The 21,666-nt window shown below is 39.2% G+C and overlaps 1 protein-coding gene across 13 annotated transcripts in view; it reads right to left on the bottom strand.

Annotated features, from left to right (window-relative positions):
• The window catches only part of PHF20L1 (PHD finger protein 20 like 1), an 81,936-nt gene that overhangs the window by 12,955 nt on the left and 47,315 nt on the right, over nt 1–21,666 (bottom strand). For 9 of the 13 annotated variants that reach the window (XM_034763653.1, XM_034763640.1, XM_034763641.1 and 6 more), the window contains 7 exons: nt 15,995–16,213; nt 15,743–15,799; nt 13,661–13,765; nt 8,568–8,732; nt 7,961–8,142; nt 5,199–5,298; nt 48–243 (listed from right to left, as the gene is read on the bottom strand). In XM_034763653.1, coding sequence (XP_034619544.1) covers nt 48–243; nt 5,199–5,298; nt 7,961–8,142; nt 8,568–8,732; nt 13,661–13,765; nt 15,743–15,799; nt 15,995–16,213 — 1,024 coding nt within the window. The remainder of the gene's footprint in view (nt 1–47; nt 244–5,198; nt 5,299–7,960; nt 8,143–8,567; nt 8,733–13,660; nt 13,766–15,742; nt 15,800–15,994; nt 16,214–21,666) is intronic. The other 4 variants (XM_034763649.1, XM_034763650.1, XM_034763651.1 and 1 more) reach the window with 1 other exon arrangement.

The following is a 21,666-nucleotide window of genomic DNA, read 5'->3' as shown; positions in this document are numbered from 1 at the left end:
TATCTAAGGGTACACAGATGGGGAGGAAACACCAGACCCACACTTACTTTAGTATCCCAATCTTCAGCTGCAGTCCATGTAGAATTTCAGTTACGCCATACACATCAGCCAGCAAGTGGTGTGTTGACACTATCTTTTTGGCATTAAGGTGCGAGTAGTTTTCTTTTAAAAATGATAATCCACACATATGCCCATTGTTTAACCAGTCCTTATCGTAAAGATATTTGGCACTCCATCTCTGACCTACGGGTAAACAACAATCAGAATTTATTCTCCAGAAGTGACAACAACAGTCAGGAGTTCTATCCTTAAAATATCTTCCGACATCCTTTCTTTAATCATGGGTTTTCAAAGAAATTCACATCACCTCATATATGACACAGTATATCCTCGGACTTCTAGAAATGACATTTTAAAAGAAAATCAAACAAACCAGCTCAGTACTCAAGCATGAGGAAGTAAAAATATTCTATACCATGATACACCTGTGAACTGAATTTGAAATTAAAGTTTTGAATTAGAATGGTCTTTTCTAAAAAGATATCTGCTTATTGAAAAGATAATTTAAGATACCAAGAACTTAAGATTCAAAGAGAGATGGGACATTTAAATGGATATCAAGAATATCCAGAGTTATGATAATTAACAACAAAAATTTGGAAAAAGCTATTAAACCTGGTGCTTCAAAGCAAGACAATCTAACCTTTAGATCAGGATTTACAGCAGGACTCTACACTTTCCTCTGAAATATATCATACTGACCCCTCTCAGAGATAGATATTGGACTAGATGAACCTTGGGTCTGATCGAGTCTGGTGACTTCTGTTTCTAAACCACAAGTATGAGTAAACCCTAAGTAACTTAACTAATCATCTTACTTTTATACCAATTTAATAAATCATAATAATAATTGTATCCCTAATTATTCCCAGAACTATATAGGACTTTCACTCTGCAACTGTTAAAAATAATTACTCACCTTCTTGTTACTGTTGTTCTTTGAAATGTGTTGTGTGTCCAACATGCTGTAAATATGCGCATCACAGCAAGGTGTTGGAGTGTTTTCCCTAGTCGTACCTGGAGGGGAGGCCCTGCCCATTCTTTGGCTTCCTCATTCTCTGAACTGAGGGTATAAAGTCGCCCCAACCATCCTTCAGTTCCTTTGCACTGGGATCCCGATTATAGACGCCAATGCTTGGAGTTTGAGGATGAGCCATGTAATGGACATATGCAACACATCTCAAAGAACATCAGTTACAGGAAAACGAGTGTCTGCTTTTTCTTCTTTGAGTGCTTGCATATGTCCATTATACTGCTGGTGACCCCCAAGCCATTGTCATCGATTCCAAGGCCAGAAGGGATCATTGTGATCATCTAGGTTGACCTCCTGTGTAACACAGGTCATAGAACTTCCCTAACATAATCCCTAGAGCAGATTTTTTAGAAAAACATCCCATCTTGATTTTAAAATGGTCAGTGATGGAGAATCCACCACAACCCTTGGTAAATTGTTCCAATGGTTAATTACTCTCGCTGCTAAAAATTTACACTTTATTTCTAGTCTGAATTTGTCTAGCTTCAGCTTGTAGCCATTGCATCAGGTTACACCTTTCAGCGGCAGTGTGGCTTGCCAAATTTATGGAGGGAATGGTATGATGAGATTTCCTATAATGGCATGTAACTGATCTACAACTGCTAACAGCAAATCTCTCTAATGGCCAGTGATGGGACATTACATGGGGCGGGCTCTGATTTACTACAGCAAATACTTTTCCACATGTCTGGCTATTGGGTCTTGCTCAAATGCTCAGGGTTTAACTGACTGCCATATTTGGGATCAGGAAGGGATTTTTCCACAGGTCTGATTGACAGAGACCCTGGGAGTTTCTGCCTTCCTCTGCAGCATGGGGCATGGGTCACTTGCAGGTTTAAACTAGCGTAAATGGTGGATTCTCTGTAACTTGAAGTCTTTAAATCGTGATTTGAGAACTTCAGTAACAGTCAGAGGTTGAGTATTACAGGAGAGGGTGGTTGAGATGTGCAAGAGGTCAGACTAGAACAGATGATCACGATGGCCCCTTCTGGCCTTAAAGTCTATGAGTCTATGAGGAAGCATTGAAGGCTTCCTAGCTATCAGTACTGTGCGATGCCATGAAGGTTTAGATATTGTCATGGAGGAGGCAGATGAATGGGGTACCGGACCTGAGACAGATGAGGACGTAACAGACCCTACCGTCAGTACCGATAAGATAAGGAACAGGGCTGGTGGAGGAGCTTTGGCCTGAATCAGTGATGATGTCAGTACTGAAAAATACATCTCTCACAGCTGCATAGACCTCTGGTGTTGTCAGACTGGGTCTCTAACATGACCCTTGCCCAAGCACTTTAAACAGTGGAGAGTGCAGGTTACTGACAGGCATTGGCAGATGACAGCTGGAGTGGGGCTTAAAAACAGGGGACTGTCACATAGGCTCCCCTGGTACTGGGCAAGTCCCAGAAGCCAGCAGGATCCACAGAAAACAAAATAAATTTGATTAAAGAGAAAAGAAACATCTAAAGGATGAAACAATAAGTATCACTATGTAAAAGCTAACTAATTGCAACTTTGTTCGCAAAGGAACGAGGCTGTAAGCACAGAAACGCTCTCACTACCCATCACAGGAAGGAAGAAGGAACTAAAGGATGAGCAGAGTGGCTCCACTCTTTATACCCTTGGTTCAGAGCGCAAGGAAGCAATGGTGTGGGAGGGACTGCCCCTACAGGTGCTGCTAGTGAAAATTCTCCAGCTATGGTGCACGAGAAGTACACACACCTGTAGCATAACGGAAATGCACAAGCACTATAAGAACAAAATTAGATGGAAACTTGCCAGTCCTTACACTAAAATGGTATGCATAGAATTATCCGTGGATAAAAGAACCAGCCTGATGGTAGCCATTAACACCTTCCAGCAAAACACCGTCCATTACCCAGCCCATCCTCCCAATCCAGTGTCAAATGCTGACATCCTGAATGACTCATCTCCTAGACAGAAAGAAAGGGGGGGGGGGGGGGGGGCGGGAAGGGGGCGGAGAAGTGGAGTCAGAGGAGGCAGGCGGGAAGGGAGGATTGGGGCCAAACTGTGTCATCAAATGAGCAGTTCCAAATATTTTAAAGTCAGTGGCACACACTAATTTTATATCTTCAAATGCAAAATTCAGTGTCACATATACACACTAGATTATAAAACTCAAGTGTCTTACAGTCAAAAACATAGGGCTGAATTTTCAAATGTCTGTGCTTAAAGTTAGGTGCCTAAGTCCATAATGGAGACATCTAAATAAATGGCCTATTTTTCAGAGATACTAAGCATCTTCGCCTCCCATGGAAGTCAGTGGCAGTTATGAGTACTTATCACCTCTGCAAATTAGCCCACTTATTTAGGTATCCAAGTATACATTTAAATATGTATATTTTGTTCTCGTTTCTCCATCTGAGAAGATTAAACAGTTACATGAATCTCCAGATGGGTGGGGTAGTGGTTATATGTGAAAAATTTGCCAGAAAGAACTCTAAACTTCCCTCCAAAAACATGTTTCTGCTCTGAAGAATAACTGTAAACATGGCACTGTGAAGTTATTTTTATTGTTTCAATTACTCCCAGAACAAACATACTCAGGTTACAAGTAAAATGGTTTTCAAATCGCCAGTCCTTGAAACTCCTGCTAAAATCTAAAAATCAAGCTGTGTTTCTTCTGACTCGTGCACCATCATCTACAACAGCAATTCTACAGGTAAAATTCTGCCATTGGTTACACAATGAGGTTGCACAGATGTACCTGAATGCAAAAGTAGTCTGGCAATTTGCGCACGCTCAGAGTTCATGTCCAGTGCAGAATTTTTTTTTTTCCTCTGTGGAAAATACATTCGGCCCGAGAAGCACTGGAGTTCCACCTTTCGCCCACCTGAGGCCACTGTTGCGCCAGAACAGACAGCAGCTCACTGACAGGCAGTAACATCCAGCAGCGATCATCACAGCACCCTACCCGCGGAGCCAGGAGATCATGTGGAGGTGGGGGGAAAACAGAGAGAGTGGGACACATGTGGCTGCTGGGGGGGAGAGGGTCACAGACTGGGGTTCAGAAAGGCTAGTGGAGAGACAGACTGGGGTGCGGGCTCAGGAGCTAGTGGGGAGACAGCACTGAGACAGGGGCTGAATGGGAGGGGGTGCAGGGCTACTTGGGAACAGGAGGGGGCTGCAGGTACATATAGGGAACAAGGGGCAGGCACACAGGCAGATGTGCCTGACTGAATGGGAGAGGCTAGACTGGGTCTGCATGGGGGAGGCTCCCCAACTCCCTAATAATCCCCCCCCCCCCCGCAAAAAAATAACCCTGTTCCATACTTCTCTCATCCACATCTAACAACCCTCCAGGTTCACTCACAGGCTCCTTCCCTCTCCCTCAGCTCCTACTCCTGACTCCCGCAAGCCTTTAAGCTGCTTCTGAGGGGTGCGGGAAATACATTTCTGTATTGTAATTTAAATTAATTACTTAAAGTTCTATATTAATATGCCTACTAAGGAATCTATTTGTAAACAAACAAACCAACCAACAAACAAACATTTCCTGAATTTTTTTTGGTTTGTATTGTTACAGACATACTTGCTGACAGGTATTTTGAAATAAATTACTAAAATAATTGAAATTGGCATGATTATATTGTTATTTTAACAGTAAAATATGCAGAATTTTGTAGCATTTTAAAATATTGTCTGTAAAATTTTTAGGTGTAGAATTCCCCCAGAAGTAAAATACATGCAGGGAACAGATTTGGTGAGTAGGCAGGTATTATTTTTACACAAGATCGTCACTTTTCAGAGTATAACTGCTCTTCAAGAGCCTACTCTTTGTGGGAGGTAATTTCTCAATAAGAAAAGAGAGCACTCACTTCTTGTGAACTCATGAGAATGGTAAGTTAACATTTTGAACAAAATGTAAGAATTAGTAACAGAAAAATAAAAGTTGCCACGCAGAACCAAACAGAAAAAAATGTTATAAAAGACTCATCCAGAAAAGTATAACCTACCGGTATCAAACACACAAACATAGGTAAATCCTATTGTGAGTAATGATTATACAATACCATCTGTTTTTAGCAAAAATGTAACACGTAAAAACAACAATTAATTTTGCATGAACCAGTGATTTAACTCATACCTGGTGGGTCCCTGCAGATGTAACAGATGTACTGCTCTGGAATGCTGTCCTCTAATAATCCCATACATACACTATGTTGCCAGCACAGGCATTCTTCACACTACAATCCAAAAGAAACAAGGTAATTCATTATTTGTAAGTCAGTTCTATTTCCAGCCTGTTCAAAATGCAGGGAATAGCAGCTTTCCTTTAGCAGGTGGCTTGAGTTATAGTATCGTACTCATGCAATTTGTATTTGCTGTAGCAAAAACAAGCCATAATTAAGCATAATTTTAGTTTTGAAAGTGACCCCATGGCCACAAATTCTAATCTGGAAAACAAAATGTAGGATTTAACGTCTAACAATATTTTATTATAATAAAATAAGTAATTTAGCACTAAATATTTAGTAGCTGAGCATAAAGACACCAGTATAGGACTATGGCAAAATAGAAATATATAGCAATACACTTCTACCCCGATATAACGCAGTCGTGGGGAGCCAAAAATCCTTACTGCGTTATAGGTGAAACGCTATTATATCGGGGTAGCGGTGGCAGGGCTCCAGTGGTGATTTAAAGAGCCAGGGGCTCCCCGCAGCAGCTGGAGCCCCGGACTGTTTAAAACACCACCGGAAGCCCGCTGCTACCGCACTATATGCGAACCCGTGTTATATCGGGTCACGTTATAGCGGGGTAGAGGTGTATATTATAGCATAACAATGGAAAAGAGAAAACTTCAGTTTTCATTTACAAAGCATCTCTCCAGTGCTTAAGATTTATTTTTAATATTGCACTGATGAAAAAAAATCTAAAAGAAAAAGAAAATGAAAATGAAGAAAGTGTAGAAATAAAGATAGGAAGGGAGCAATACCAAGGTTACAAGGACATAGCAGCATAAGAATGATTGGCCAGTTGACCTGCATTGAGACTAGGTGTGGGAAGTATTAAATTGCCAGTTGAATTTAGAAATGGGTAATAAACAAAACATGAATGGAATAATATTTAATTATGGAGAACTTTAGAAATGAACACTGATCTGTGTCTAAAAGGGTTGATGCAATATTTAAAGATAAAATGGCTACTGGACAGCTTAGGGGACTGGTAATGGATGGAATACAGAGGCTTTCAGCTCTAGGATGCTGCTTCAAATAAAGCCCAGATCAGTCATGACTGCAAATAGCCAATATCCACCTCATCCTATCATAAATTTAAGCACCAACCAAAATGTTCTGCCTTCTTAACATCTCTAAAATACATCCTTTCCTTTCTGTCCACATGACTAGATTACTTGCCCACATCCTAAACATCTACTGCCTTGACTATTGCAGCTTTCTCCCCTCTCGTCTGACACCCATTTTGATCCACCGGTCTATATCTAAAAATGCCACAATCAAAGACATCTCTCTCCTACTACTATGACTACATCAACCCTTTTTTCAAGATCTTCCATAGCTCTTCATCATTTTTTATGCTGAGTTCAACCTTCTTGTTCTTTTCTTCAAGGCCCTACATCATTCAGCTCCCTTCTATTTATCCAACTTGGTCTCTTCTTATGTTCCCTGCCACACATCCACTCCATTCCAATGGAGCCAGCCTAGATACTACCTTCATGTCCTTCTCACTCAGATCACAGTGTCCTTTTCAATACTGCCCCCATATTCTTCAAATGCTTTCCCAAAATCTATTCACCAAGCCACCGTCTTCATAAGATTAGCCATACTGGGTGAGACCAATGGCCATCTAGCCTAGTATCCTGTCTTCCAACAAAAGAGGGTCCTGTGGCACCTTTGAGACTAACAGAAGTACTGGGAGCATAAGCTTTCGTGGGTAAGAACCTCACTTCTTCAGATGCAAGACATCTTGCATCTGAAGAAGTGAGGTTCTTACCCACGAAAGCTTATGCTCCCAGTACTTCTGTTAGTCTCAAAGGTGCCACAGGACCCTCTGTTGCTTTTTACAGATTCAGACTAACACGGCTACCCCTCTGATACATGTCTTCCAACAGTGGCTGGTGCCAGATGCTTCAGAGGAAATGAACAGGGCAATTATCAAGTGATCCAGCTGCTGTTGTCCACTCTCAGTTTGTGGCAGTTAGAGGTTAAGGGACACCCAGAGCATGGGGTTGTTTTTCTAAACATCTAGGCTAATAGCCATTGATGGACTAATCCCCCATGAATTTAGCTAATTCTTTTTTGAACCCAGTTATACTTTTGGCCTTCGTAACATCCCCTGGCAAGGAGTTCCACAGGTTGGCTGTCCATTGTGTGAAGAAGTACTTCCTTATGTTTGTTTTAAACCTGCTGCGTATTAATTTCATTGGGTGACCCCTGGTTCCTGTGTTATGAGAAGGGGTAAATAACATTTCCCTATTCACTTTCTCACACCATTCATGATTTTATAGATGTCTATCATATCCCTCCTTAATCATCTCTTTTCTAAGATGAACTGTCCCAGTCGTTTTAATCTCTCCTCCAATGAAAGTTGTTCCATACCGCTAATCATTTTTGTTGCTCTTCTCTGAATTTTTTCCAATTTTAATATATCACTGCAACTGCCACTACTGTTGGCACATTCAGAGGTGCCAAGGACTGAATGGACACAAACTGTACCAACCTCACTCTTAGAGAGATGATCCTGCACAGAAAAAAATAGAGGCATTGTGTGGAATGCAAAAAGTTTTAACCGCCACCACCTTTTTCTTACCTGTTCTATAGATAGAGAACTTTAGGGATGCCAAGAGAACAAAAATTCACAAGAAAGATTGCAGAGCAAGTGCATTACCTGAATCATGAAGCCATTTTCCTCATCCATTTCACAGATGCATCTAACAATTTCATTGAGAGCATCCTCTTCATCCTGAGATTCTTCAAAATTGGTTGAATCAAAGTCCTGATTGTATTCATCACCACTCAGTAATAAGCTTTCCGTGGAGGAATCATCTAAGAACTCCACATCCGAGAGGTCTAATAAAAACAAATACATCTGAAGTTGTATATGCAAACAGATTTAACGTTGTACATGAATTTAGGACTTAGATGCTGAATGATCCTGCACTACACATAGCGGAAGTCACTCTCAGATTTACTGCTGGAAGATTACACTTCTTGGTGACCTCTACTATATATATAGCAATGCAATGTAGCCACCTTAGAGGTAGGAGTGGCAACATCCAACCAGTGCTCAGCACAATGCAGAACAGCATGAGGAGAGTAAATGTTTTGTTCAATCTGTCATGAAAGTATATACACATTGGTTTAACAACATACAAGCATAAAAAGTTTCACATTTTTACGGCTAAAGTGAATGGCTTGCATTTGGCCTTTTTAGTTCACCTTCTTTCAGAAAAATAAATTTTAAAACAAAATTTCCTATTGTTCAGCCAACCTACTTTCTCCACTCAGGTCGACAGACAGAATGGCTCTTGGATACTGGTATGAAGTGTTCTTCTCTGTAAACATGCTTCGCAGAGTCAGAGAGCTCCCAGAAGAACGTGTGAGTGGAGAGGAACACCTTTCCAAAAACTCAAGAGAACTATCTTCATAATCCGAATAATCTACAAAATTAACATGAACACTGGTTATCTCATGTTATAGCACTCAGAAAAAGTATGTTTGTAAAAGTTCACAAGCCCGAGAATGATGTAAGAAAGTTACATTATGTGCAAAAAAAAAAAAAATGCATTAGTGCATAAATACCAAAATAAAGGGAAACATATTAATATCACACAAACCCCTAAACTGTCTTTTTTACGTATGTATCAATGTAAGCGATATTAAGAACATTATGGTTACCAAGTCAAACAGCAGAGTAATAAAAATTACAAGGTTAAAAATTTCACGCGTGACTTCAACTCTGCCCCTCCTTTTATGTACATACACTGCACCAGACTAATTATATAACTTCTTATTTCTCACTTCATACATACCTGAGATTGTGAGAAAGAACCTTGCAAGACTACCAAAAAGAAAGAATATCGCACTATATCCATAATCAGTGTTCTCCAATTGATCTTTGATTGACTTTTTTGTCAGTTTTTTTCTATCAAACAGTATTGTGTGTATTGGACACATCTTAGAGGGTTTTCACAAATCATGCCTCATCAGCACCTGGTTCTTCCTTCCTTCCCACTGACAATCAAATAATATCCCTGTGGCAACTGCAACAGACTCACATGGAAAATAAAACTAGTAACAATGAACTTTTAACTCCTTCTGATTTGTTCTAGAAATTATGAGCCCCAGTTCTTGAGTTTTTCTTGTTTTGACGTTTGAGAAAAACAGGATCTTTTTTGTCTCACGTTCTTCTCCTGCTTCCCAAATTTCATGCCTAAATCTGTCCAAACGTCTGCTGCTAAGATGATCTTCCTTTTCCAACACACTATGCTTGCCAAATTTTTAAAAATGTTCCCAATTAAGCCATGAACCTGAGGTCTGCTGGAGGGTTATGTGCACATCTCTGCAAATGTTAGGTAATTTTTTTTTAAAAAGATGAACACTTAATTTTCAGAGATACAGAACTACACCTTTGTGCGATATTATAAAAACTCACCCCCCAGCCCCCAATAAACTAGTAATGAGAGAACTTTAAAAAGTTTTGACGTTTGGATAAATATCCGGTTTTGATGCCTCTCTGAAACAACGTAATCCTCTACATGATTTTCAATCCTCTGTTTCCATCCTACTGCTAACTTCTACAGCATCTCCCGTACATTCTGTACTCTTAAAGTCCTGTTTCCTTCCCCTAGAAGTGATTCTCTCCATCCCTTTTTCTTCCACTTTTATTTTTATCTCTACTCCCACACCCAATTCATTCGGTACCTCTCCCCATCCCTGTGTCTGCTGCTGCTGCCACCTTCTCTCCTTTTTCCCTGGAGATCAACTGCAGCACCAACACCACTACCTGGAAGAGCTGAGACAGCAGCTCTACACAGAACAGCTCTGCACAACTGGCCCGAGCCTGCAGCTACAACAGTCATAGGAAACAATACATGGACTGATATTATCCATGCACAGTGAGACTACCTATCGTAGGACATGGAAGTTAAATAATCGTACTCACTGATCATTACTCCAACCTTCTCATCTTCGTTTTTAAAGTATTCCACAGCCCTGCTACCACCATCTACAATAGTTCCATGCTGCATGCTTTGTTCAGGCTTCTCTTCTACATTCTCCCTTTCCACCATAATCCACTGCCAATTCTGTGCTTTCTTCCATATCGCCTCTAAGCTTAGGCTAGTCTCCCAGTCAACATTCCCCAAGAACCTTTACTATCCTTCACACCACTCCTAAATACGATCTACTCCTTGAGATCCATGATCAGTGACAACTGCAATTCTACTGAGTAACTGTGTTAATTGTGTCATCTTCTGTATTGTCTTGAGGTGCTGTGCATTTAGATAGTAACTTTTTTGCCCAGTGTCACCAATGTATAGCAGCATATCCATCTATGATGTGACAAATAACATTGAAATATATTGTGACAAGGGATTCTTTCTTCTTCATCCTCCCGCACTCTTAAGGGCACAGGGCACCCATCAGTTTCCACCATTTATTTTGGTCTTGTGCGGGTCTGTTCAGGCTTCTGAGTGTCATATACTTTCTCTATTGTTCTGTGTAAAGTTGCTCTAGGTTGACCTCTTTTTCTCTTTCCAAGTGGTGTCCATATTATCACTAGCAATGGAAGTCATATTGCTGGCATCCTCAAAGTGTATCCAAAATATGCCCATCGTCATCATCTTACCATATTTGATACTTTAGATTGGTTTGTTCTACTTAGACTTTCTGATACTGCAAGAATCTCTTTCCAATGGACTCATAAGATCTTCATCTTCATTTACTTTCAAATGAGATCTTCTTATCAATTTCTATAGTAGATTTCCATGACTCTGCTTCATTAAAGAGGACGGAATTCAAGCTGGTATTAAAAATTCATGTTTTTAGGTCATTACCAACCATGCTACTTTTCCAAATCTTTTCAAGTTTATGGAAGATGTTTTCTGCTTTTGACATTCATTGCTTCACATCTAGCCTCAATTTCTAGTCAAGAGCTATCTAGAAATTTGAGTAAACAAAATAAATGTAAAAAATACATCTGTTTGGTACATCACCTAAATGAAATGGGAAATCTTCATAAACTGTTTTTTCATTTGTCCAGCTTACACTCAAGTCATCCTTTCCTATACAGCATGCATGAATGTTAATCATTCCTCTATTGCAGATGCCAGAGTATCCTTCTAGTCTTCTCTACTTCACTCACTAGAAATATCTGATAAACTGAAGGTTTCAGCTAACATACATAAGGATTTTCGAAAATATTTTGCTTTCTATGCTCAGAGGAATACCATGCAACACTTGTTCCAATTACAACATCACATTTCCAGAAGATATACTTGTAATTCCAAATCAATAAAATGGCCTATTAGGCCTATTCAGTATAACCTGTACAGTACCCAATATAAACTAATACAAGAAGCCAATTTTCATCGTACAGTCTGTGGTTTGGATGAATAAGTGTTTGCTCACTTCAGAAATCTGCAGTTTATCCTTTAGAAAGTCATGGCCAGAAATTGTGATGAACTAGGAAGTGCTTTACAATACTGTTTTGTCACAATTCTGTTTTACTATATACAGCAGCAACAAAGAATAAATTTTAAGAGATATCAACAAAAGCTGCCCCATTACCATCACTCCTCCCCCTCCCCTTTTAAAAAAATATAATTATACAAAAATAGAACCTTCCCCAGCTTTCCCTTTGTTTAGCGTTGCCTGCCTAGTTAGACCGTAACCTCCTCAAGAGCAGGGACTATGTATTAGGCACACCGTCTGTAAACAAAAAGCTGAGAAAACAGGAAACGAGACCAGAAATCTTGTGGTGCAGAATGTAAAAAACACACTTGAAACCACATGCTTGTGAGCAGAAGTTTTCACTAAAAATCCGTGTCCTGGGTGCTCTTAAATGATTAATCCCAGAGAGTTTCCAGGAATCTTGTCTGGATTACTCTGAATATTTTAATTAGGAATATTATGACTAACATCTACTAAGGTACACTACAGATTTGTTAGTGAGATAAATCAATCTGAGGGGCATGCCAACGGCAGCCAATAGTTTTTGTTTTCCATTTTACGTCTTTTATATTACAGAGAAAATAAGAGCATATCCCATAAACAAAAAAGCAGCAGAAAGGTAAGAAAAATACATGGTATAATTAAATGGCAAGTCCCAAGACATTTACGGTAAACAGGTATTTTTCACAAAATGGATATCTCGTCACTGGGGTGAAGAAAAGATCAGAGTTTTGGCCATATTATTATTATTTGTATTACCCTAGTACCCAGGAGCCCTAGTCATAGACCAGGACCCCATTGTGCTAGGTGCTGTACAAACACAGACCCAAAGGACAGTGCTTGCTCAAAAGAGCTTATAATGTAAGTCTAAGACAAGAGGCAACTAATGGATATAGACAGATGGTGGAGTACAAGGAAACACTGACAAAATTGGGCATCAAGATAAGCAGCGATCTCAGCACATCAGCAGCCTAACCGTTTGTTGTAAGCAGCAAGCAAAAGGAGAGCTCTGAAGGAGGATAACGAGTTGGTTTTGCAGATGTTTATGGGGAAGCTCTTCCAAGCTTGAGGTGCAGAATGGGAGAAAGCACAGAAGTGCTTGTTTGAAAACAATGAGTGGGCTACGAAGGCTGAATCATGGGCTGATCAGATGCAGAAGTGAACATCTCAATAGTGAATGAGAGATTATACGAGGGTAGGAGCAGGCCATGAAGGGTCTTGAAAATGAAGACAAGTAGCTAATGTTTGATTCAACAGAGGAGGGGGAGCCAGTGGTGGAATGCAAAGACACAGGTAACATAGTTAAAGTGACAGGCTAGGAAAATGATCACAGCAGCATTCTGGCTGGATATGAGCAGGACAAGATTGCATTTGTCAAGGCCAGTGAAAAGGATGTTGCGGTAACTGAGACGTGAGATGATGAGAGCCTGTATGTAAGTTTCAGTATCAGGATGGATAGGAAAGACTGTATCTTAGAGATGTTATGCAGAAAGATTTGGCAAGATTTAGAGACAACCTAAATGTGAAGATAAAAGTAAGCAGTGAGATAGTCAGGGATGGATGTGAAAGAGTCTGTGATGCAGAACTGAGTGGAGGGAGGCTGGAGTGGAGAAGTGTATCTACATGTCATTGGTGTAAGAATAGCAGTTAAAGCCATGAGTAGACATGATCACTCCGAGATGGGATAGAAGGGGAGAAGGAGAGGAGATACCAGATCAAAATGCCTTTGCTATGTGAAATTTCAAGACCAACATCTCCTTTTGGTAATTTCTGATATTTCAGAACTTGTTTCTGAACTGTTGAACGTTCGATATTTCAGTCAGTAACAACCACCAATCAGAACCAGAAAGATAGTATTTGACCTTTACTTTTTGTCTTACTTTTCTGTCTTTACTTTTTTCCTTACTGAACTCACCATGCTGTTTAGATTTCTTCTTCTTTTTCTTCTTCTTCTTCTGTTTTGATTTATGATCTTTTTCCTTTTTCTCTTTTTTCTCTTTCTCTTTCTCCTTCTTTTTACCTAATTGCAAATGAACATTTTAAAACATCATCCTCGAATACTTTTTTCTTTCAGTTACCCTAAAAGCAACATTTAAATTTTAAATCAGTTGTTCCAGTCACCTGCCAAGAGCGGAATGATTCAATTAATTTGTTCAGTGCCATGAGTATAGCCCTTGTGATTAACTGATTTTTGAAATAGCACTGGAGTTCCTCCTTAGCTGAGACACCTTGAAGTTAACAGTTATTAGTGAGACTCTTCCTAGCAGAGTAACATAATTCAGCTTCTCAGTGTCAAGAAGTCAACTGTATCCCATATCTTGACAGGTAACATTGTGTAGCCTTCAGAATTTCCAGATTTGACCCGCACATGAGGAAAAAAAAAGACCCAGTTTTAATAAAGCTTACATTTAAAAAAAAAATGTATATTTAAAAAATGTATCAATAGTACACCCATTAGTTTGTAAGAAACAGAGTAGAAACCCATTTACTTTCCAGGTTTTGATCATGCTGTAGAAACAGGGAAGATGAGAACAGGAAGAACTCTTAATTTAAAAAATTACGTCCTCTAGCAAAGCATGCTAAGTGATCTAATATAGGGTACGTCTATACTTACCCGCTGGTTCGGCGGCAAGCAATCGATCTTCTGGGATCGATTTATCGTGTCTTGTCTAGATGCGATAAATCGATCCCGGAAGTGCTCGCCGTCAACGCCGGTACTCCTGCTCCGCGAGAGGAGTATGCGGAGTCGACGGGGGAGCCTGCCTGCTGCGTGTGGACCCGCGGTAAGTACCTTTAAGTTCGAACTAAGATACTTCAACTTCAGCTATGTTATTCACGTAGCTGAAATTGCGTATCTTAGTTCAAACTGGGGGCTTAGTGTGGACCAGCCCATAGAGATTAATGATAAACACCTGAAACTGCAGCTGCCATAAATTTCTTTAAGAACATTTAGCTGTCCTCTCACCCAAAATTTTATCAGCTGAGTTTGTTCTGAATAAAATTAAAGTTATATGTCTACTCCTTTTTAAGTACTACTGACATATGCATGAGAACGGAGTCTTTGTCTTACAATAATTCATCTGTCCCTGCTACGTGTTTCTCATGGGAAACCATAATCCACAGCTTCTAACTTCATAGTTATTTCCAAAGCAGTCAGTTATGAGGTAATAAAGAGGGACTTGACTTCAGCTGGAAAATAAACCTCAAGGACTGACTCGAAGATAATACTCTTTTTTGTGTACATTTCCCTTAGCCACACAGAATAAGAGCAGATATAGTGTATGTTTCAATTACAGCTAATTGGGCTTATTTCTATTCCTTCTTTCCTTCCATAGATTGATGATCAGTTCAGACACATGTAGGGCTGAATCTGTGTCAAAAATTAATTTGTTTGGGGATGGAAAATAATGAATTGTGGCAAAAGTGAAATTTTTTGAATGAGTCGTTATCTGACCATCACTAATATTTGAAGAGTGAATACTCCAAACTTCCTTAATTTAGATTTCATTTTAAGAGGCATTGCATTCTGTTGGATATCTAGCCATTAGACTTTTCCTTTATTTATTCCACCTCTAGACATAAGTTAATAACCACACATACCACTAATTTAATTGAAAAAGGTTATAAAGGGTACCCTATCATTATTCCTTTCCTCTTAGGCCTCATGCCCCACCCAGTTGGTCTAGGAATGGAGACATGAAATTATAGCCCTACTATTACTACGGGTCTTGTCCCTCTGCGTCCTTGCAATTTACACACAATCTCTTAGGCATATACTGTCACACAAGTTTATTTATTTCCAAGAAATCCTTTTACATCTATTTAGGTGTTTGGGTTTCAGGTTTTTTGTTTTTTAAAAGCTGGTTGCTTTAGAAATATTAAAACAGCTGAGCACTTACACCTAAAAGAGCATAACAGCTAAAAAGTTAGGGACAGGCTATGTTTTTGCTCTCTCAAGCTTTAGACTTTTTGCTTAAATATGATTTTCTGTGCATACCAAATGATGATGAGCTTTTCTCTTCCAATTTCACTTTTTTTTCAGTTTTCAATATACCTGTAGATTTAAGAAAAAACACAAAAGCTTAGAGGGACCACTGTGGACGATGTACTTTCTTGTAAAAGTTACTTGATTGTAAACATTCCTATCAATACATAATTAAAAGAAAGACAAACAACACTGATTTTTAAAGATGCTTTACAATTACTTTTACGGTCTTAAGCACTGGAAACAAAAAGCATTGTAGTTTACCAACTTCTGAATGCTTGTCCTTCTCAATGACCTTCTTTAACATTTTCTCCTGCAGATTCTCAAAACATTTCTCCTTTACAGGCACAGAGAACTGTATCTCTGTCCCTTCAGAGCTGACTGACGTGGAAGACCTCTTTTTTTTACTATTCCCTTTGGGTAACTTTAGACTATTGGTTAAAGGCATTTCCAGATGTAAGGCATGTACATGGGACGAGGGTGCTGAAAACAAGAAGACAAATTTACTGGGCATTCAGTAAGGATTTAATCCTGTGTATCAGCATAGCAGCCAGGTCACTGGCTGAGTCAGGCTGCTGAAATGACAAGTACAGGAAATATTTTCATAATCGTGAACATATTGTTAAGTTTTGAATGCCTAGGTCTCTGTCTTACTATTTACTAAATGCTACATGCCCAAAAAAGTCTGTTCTCTCTAGTTAAAAAAAAAGCGAGATATCAATTCCAAACAGAGAGGTTAATTTCAATTTAATTCTCTGCTGCTTTAGACAATTTCCCCCCCTTTTCTTCTCTTTCCATTACAGTGGAAGTCACTGGTAACAGTCAAGGAGTTGATGTTACCATAGTTAACTAACTGTGTCCTATTTTGAAGGGATAGCTATCTTTAATAGATTTTAGTGTTACAATGCTACTTATTAAAAAACCATTTGACTCAATAAAAAGTCTACAACATCAAAGTTTATTGCATTCAGGAGGTTTTTTTTTTTTTTTTTTTTTAAATGGTATTCTACCTCTAATCTAATAGAATTTCACTAGGTTACCTCTAGAAATCAGTGTCCTTTTAAAATCTGAATCCAAGAAAAATAAATTTGAAGTATATGTAAAGCAGAAAGCTTTGTGTATAAATCAGAATTTGAAGCTACACTTGCATACGAAGAGTGCTTTGAAAGATTTACTAATCCTTGATTATTCCCTAAAGTTCTCATTATTTAGAAGATTTTTCTCTTCATTGTGAGCTAGGAAATCATAAGGTAACTAACTGACCAGAAATGAAAAAATATTTTAATATTGTAACTCCGATATTTATAATCAAATACCATCAAGGCAATTTTCAAATAATCAAACCAAATAAGACCCAAAGTTATTTTGATCTAAGGAGGAGAACTATTTTACTCTTTGCCACAGGGAAAAAATACATTGCTCAATAAAGAATTACCAGCATCACCTAGATCTCCCACCAACCTTACTAGCCAATGCAGTGCAAGCTCTAAGTCTCTTCCCTAATTACACGGCAGGAAAGCTCTAGAAGTACTCTAAAGCCTCTCTGGCCAATGCTGCAAAATATTAAGGAAAATATAGCCTTACAAAATTAGGAGGAGGTATCTGGGTTTTTTAAACATTTAAAAATCCATTTATCATCCTTTTCAGTTTAACAATCACTCTCACAAGAGTAGCTTGACACAATTTGTGGTTAGGATCCTCTGATGCTGAGGTTAGCACAGTAACAGCTGATTGGGTGTTCAAATCACTCTTCTGGGTAAAGTTTGTGTGTACATATTCTGGTAATATTTCAGGCCAAGTTTTTCCAAAAGTTATTAGTGATTTTGGATATCCAATTTAAAACACTAAATGGGACCCAATTTTCAGAAGGCAGGTACTCAGCACTTTCTGAAAAAATCAGGTACCATTATGGTGTCTCAAAAGTTGGGCCCCCAAAAATTGCATTCAAAATCCTTAATCGCATCTAAAAATCTTGGTGGTCTGACAATAATGCAAAAGATTTATCCTGCAGAAAACCCTAAAGCAGCCAGAACCACTACCTTTAAACTGAATATGATCCAAATAAAGAGGAGGTTCTTTTGGGGTTCTTTGAAGTCCCCTTTTATAGAGTTCATTACCATAAAAGAGAAAACATTTAAAGAAATTAAAAACAGAATTAAGAAACTGTGTGAATTTAGTGCTCATGAAAAGCGATGGATTGAGAGGCCTGAAAATCAAAGTCCTATACTTAACAAAAAGGACTCGGTACAGAAAGCGGTAATGCTCTGGGGATGCGTATGCGGAGAGAGAGCACAGAGCATCCTCCTGGGCTAGTTTTCTCTCGCCAGACAGAGCACCATACACTTCACATCAGCTTCCCCCTAGCACTCCAGCTCCTGAGAAGCCTCTTCCCTCAAGCAGTAGCCAAGGAACTTCACAGTAATCAGGCAGCAGGAGCAGCTAGGGCACTGGTACACAGAGCAGCAGAACTACCCAACACAGAGGTTACTACATGGTGGACTTTCCAAGCTGTCTGATGTAAAGGTAGCTTCAGATCCCACTCCCCATCATGCAGCCTGGCCAGCAGCTGAAAGCAGCTACTTGTACTGGGTAGAGGGAAGGTGCCAAAGTGCCGCAAGGTCTCAGGTTATTGGCTGGAGGTGTTTTCTCCAGTTGGTGGTGTTAAGCCCCATGCAATAGCTTGAGTAGACTATTCCTGATGCTCAATACCCTCTCAACACAGGCCCCAGCCTGAGCACCCACCCTTGGCAGCAGAGATAGGAGGGGAGGAGGATATGTAAAATACCCTGTGGGTTAAATATCCCTCAAATATATTTATTAGCAACAGAAAACACTATGTGAACTATTTCCTCCTCTCGGCTTCCCAGCTTCTGTGCCTGTCTTATAGGACTGTAAAGCTCTGAAGGACAGCGACAGTCTTCATTTTGTGTTTTTACAGAGCCAGCAGCACATAACAAATATTAAGCAACAACTTCCCACACTGCATTCTTCCAGCAGGCTTCACCCTAACCTGCAAGGACCACCTCTACAGATGGAAGCTTATTTTTTAGTATTCTATGGACAATCAATACTTGGCCTCTCTGTCAAGGCTAACAAAGGTTCCAATCAGTGCTAATGTGGTGAACATGCTGCTACTTTTTTTTTTTTTTTGGTTACGTGGGCATGCGTACTGTAGAAACTAAACAGACCACGTAACACCACACATCAGATAATCTGGTTAGGCCACTATTATCTTGAGACAGGACATTGAGGGCTCCATATCTGAACAGTCCATTGAATAATCTAGTCCCAAGCCATCTTCCCCAAACAGGATTAGGTTTAAACTCGTTATTTAAAAACAATTTTCTTATGTCAGCCATCCAAACCCATCAAATGTGATTATTCCGAACATTACCTTAATTTTCAACATCCTGAAATTAGACCATTAAAGCTTAAATACCACCTGACAAACTAATCAGCTGGTGACTAAGGCCTTGGCTATACTTGCGGATTCACAGTGCTGCCGCGAGCGAGCGTGCAGCGCTGATTACACTGGCGCTTTACAGCGCTGCACTCGTTGCGCTCGGGGGGAGGTGTTTTTTCACACCCCTGAGTGCAGCAAGTGCAGCGCTGTGAATTGCCAGTGTAGCCAAGGCCTAAGAAAGTGGTGGTTGATGGCTCCAGGAGGTATTTTGTATAGAAAGAATTCTGCTACAGTGACACTAATACCCTTTCAAATAATGTACCAATGTAAGCTCCATCACTATAGTAACAGGAAAGGAGAAGATAACACATACAGTTACACTTTTCCTAGTAAGCAACTTTATCTAGTCTTCATTTAGAGGTACATAAGAGGAAGTGGATAATCATATGAAATAGAAGCCTAGATATACTTCCTATTAATAATCATGACACGTTTTGAAAATTATAATTTCATTTGTACCTAAATAAATGCTATTTCATAAACCTGATATTTTAATTTCAAATGTGTAAGTTATCATACCTTATAAAATAAAATGTTGATTTACACTAAATAGCCATAAAATTAAGTAAGAGGTGATCATTCAGAGCCTTTTAAACCAATGTAACCAACAGAGCAATATCGTTCATAATTTAATAATTTGTATAAACTAAATACTGATAAAAATGAAACATGGTAGTGACTCTGTAAAGGAGTTTTTAATTGACACTTGTTTCCTGTTGAGATAACCAGATCCGACCTCCTACCCACACACAGCAGCAGTGTGAGAATCTATGCAGGAAGTGCTATGCATGCTGTGTGTTGTGTGTGTACACCAAAGACGCTGAAGGACCAGATGTGAGCAATCGATGTCTATATCATTACCTCTAAGGTGAGTTTTGAAACCTCCATGAGATAATGGAAAGACTGATTTCAGCTCAAATATATGTGGACTACATGGTTAAAGCAGCATAGACCCTCAAGTGCAAATACATGAATATTAGTATAAAATAGCTTATTCTAGTAAATAAATAAATAAATTAATGGAGATATCCCATCTCCTAGAGCTGGAAGGGACCTTGAAAGGTCATCAAGTCCAGCCCCCTGCCTTCACTAGCAGGACCAAGTACTGATTTTGCCCCAGATCCCTAAGTGGCCCCCTCAAGGATTGAACTCACAACCCTGGGTTTAGCAGGCCAATGCTTAAACCACTGAGCTATCCCTCCCCCCTATTCCAGTTTGGCAATGCCTAAGAACCTATACCACTATTAAGTGTTTTATACTGGTATAACACAGTTATTCTGGTAAAAACCCTAGAGTAGACAATGTCAGTTAAAATATATATATTATATATATTAAAGGTATTACAATGTTAAGGGATGTGATATCTATATCTAGATATATATCACATCCCTTAACATTGTAATACCTTTAAGCATAGATAAGCCCAGTATAGTCAGGGCTTTCCTAAAAAATATGGATTTTGTTTTTTCCACTTTTGGAGCTTCTGCACTCAGAAGTCTTTACATGAAAATATATTTTCAAATATATATCATGGACATTTTAATTTCAATCAGTGCATGAAAACTCACTCTTCTAAAAGTTTAGAGTGATGAGAACATTAAGGTTCTTGTTTGCCTATTAGGAAACAGAAGAACTCCACAAAACTGCCTGGAACCCTACAGGGGACAAGCAATGGCAGAAATCATTGGAGACAAGGGCATGACTAGTGATTAGAATGAACTCTCAATGAATGAAGACAGGGTGTAGATGGATCTGTGAACTGCTGGGAGGCTTGGTTTGCTAGAACTGTGTCAGGAAACTTCTGAAAAACTGGGTAGATGAGAACACTGATAATTCAATATACAGAAATGGCTAGCTATTGAGTTACTGGAATCAAGCGATCAAAATTATCAATGAATGAATTCATCTGACATGTCTAATCTTGAAGAAAATGGTAGAAAACAAGGGACTGAATGGACTGGATCATTAAAAATAGATAATTGTGTTAAAGTATAAACACTGTCAAGAGTTGTTAAATAGCAAAATAGGAAGACTGCATGTTGATATTTGCATTTAATTTCCATAATCATGTAAAATTTGCGGAGTATAAGGAGGTTTTTGATCAAAACAAAGCCTGTATTTTACACAGGAAACCTACAATGAAGCACTAATGGTACAAATGCAATAGCTTTCAGAGGGACATAACAGTTTACAGGCTGTCCGTGGATACTTGTCACAGTCTCATTGGAGAGCAGACTTGTTTTAACTCACAAGAACGAAAGACAAATTTGGAAAAATAATTCTGATAAAACTATACACCTTTTCCATTACTTAGTCAACATAACTCCTAACTACAACTTTAGGCTGAGCCCAGAACAAGAAGCAGCAGCTAAGATCCAGAAGCTAAAAATGTAAAACTGAATTCCCTCCTTGCACTTAAAACTGAACATCCTGTTCGCTACTCCAAAGAAGGTGGTGGTTCTGTTTCAGTTAG

The sequence above is a fragment of the Trachemys scripta genome, chromosome 2, assembly GCF_013100865.1.
Source record: "Trachemys scripta elegans isolate TJP31775 chromosome 2, CAS_Tse_1.0, whole genome shotgun sequence".
Taxonomy (NCBI): Eukaryota; Metazoa; Chordata; order Testudines; family Emydidae; genus Trachemys; species Trachemys scripta.
This window is presented reverse-complemented; position numbering and strand designations above follow the sequence as displayed.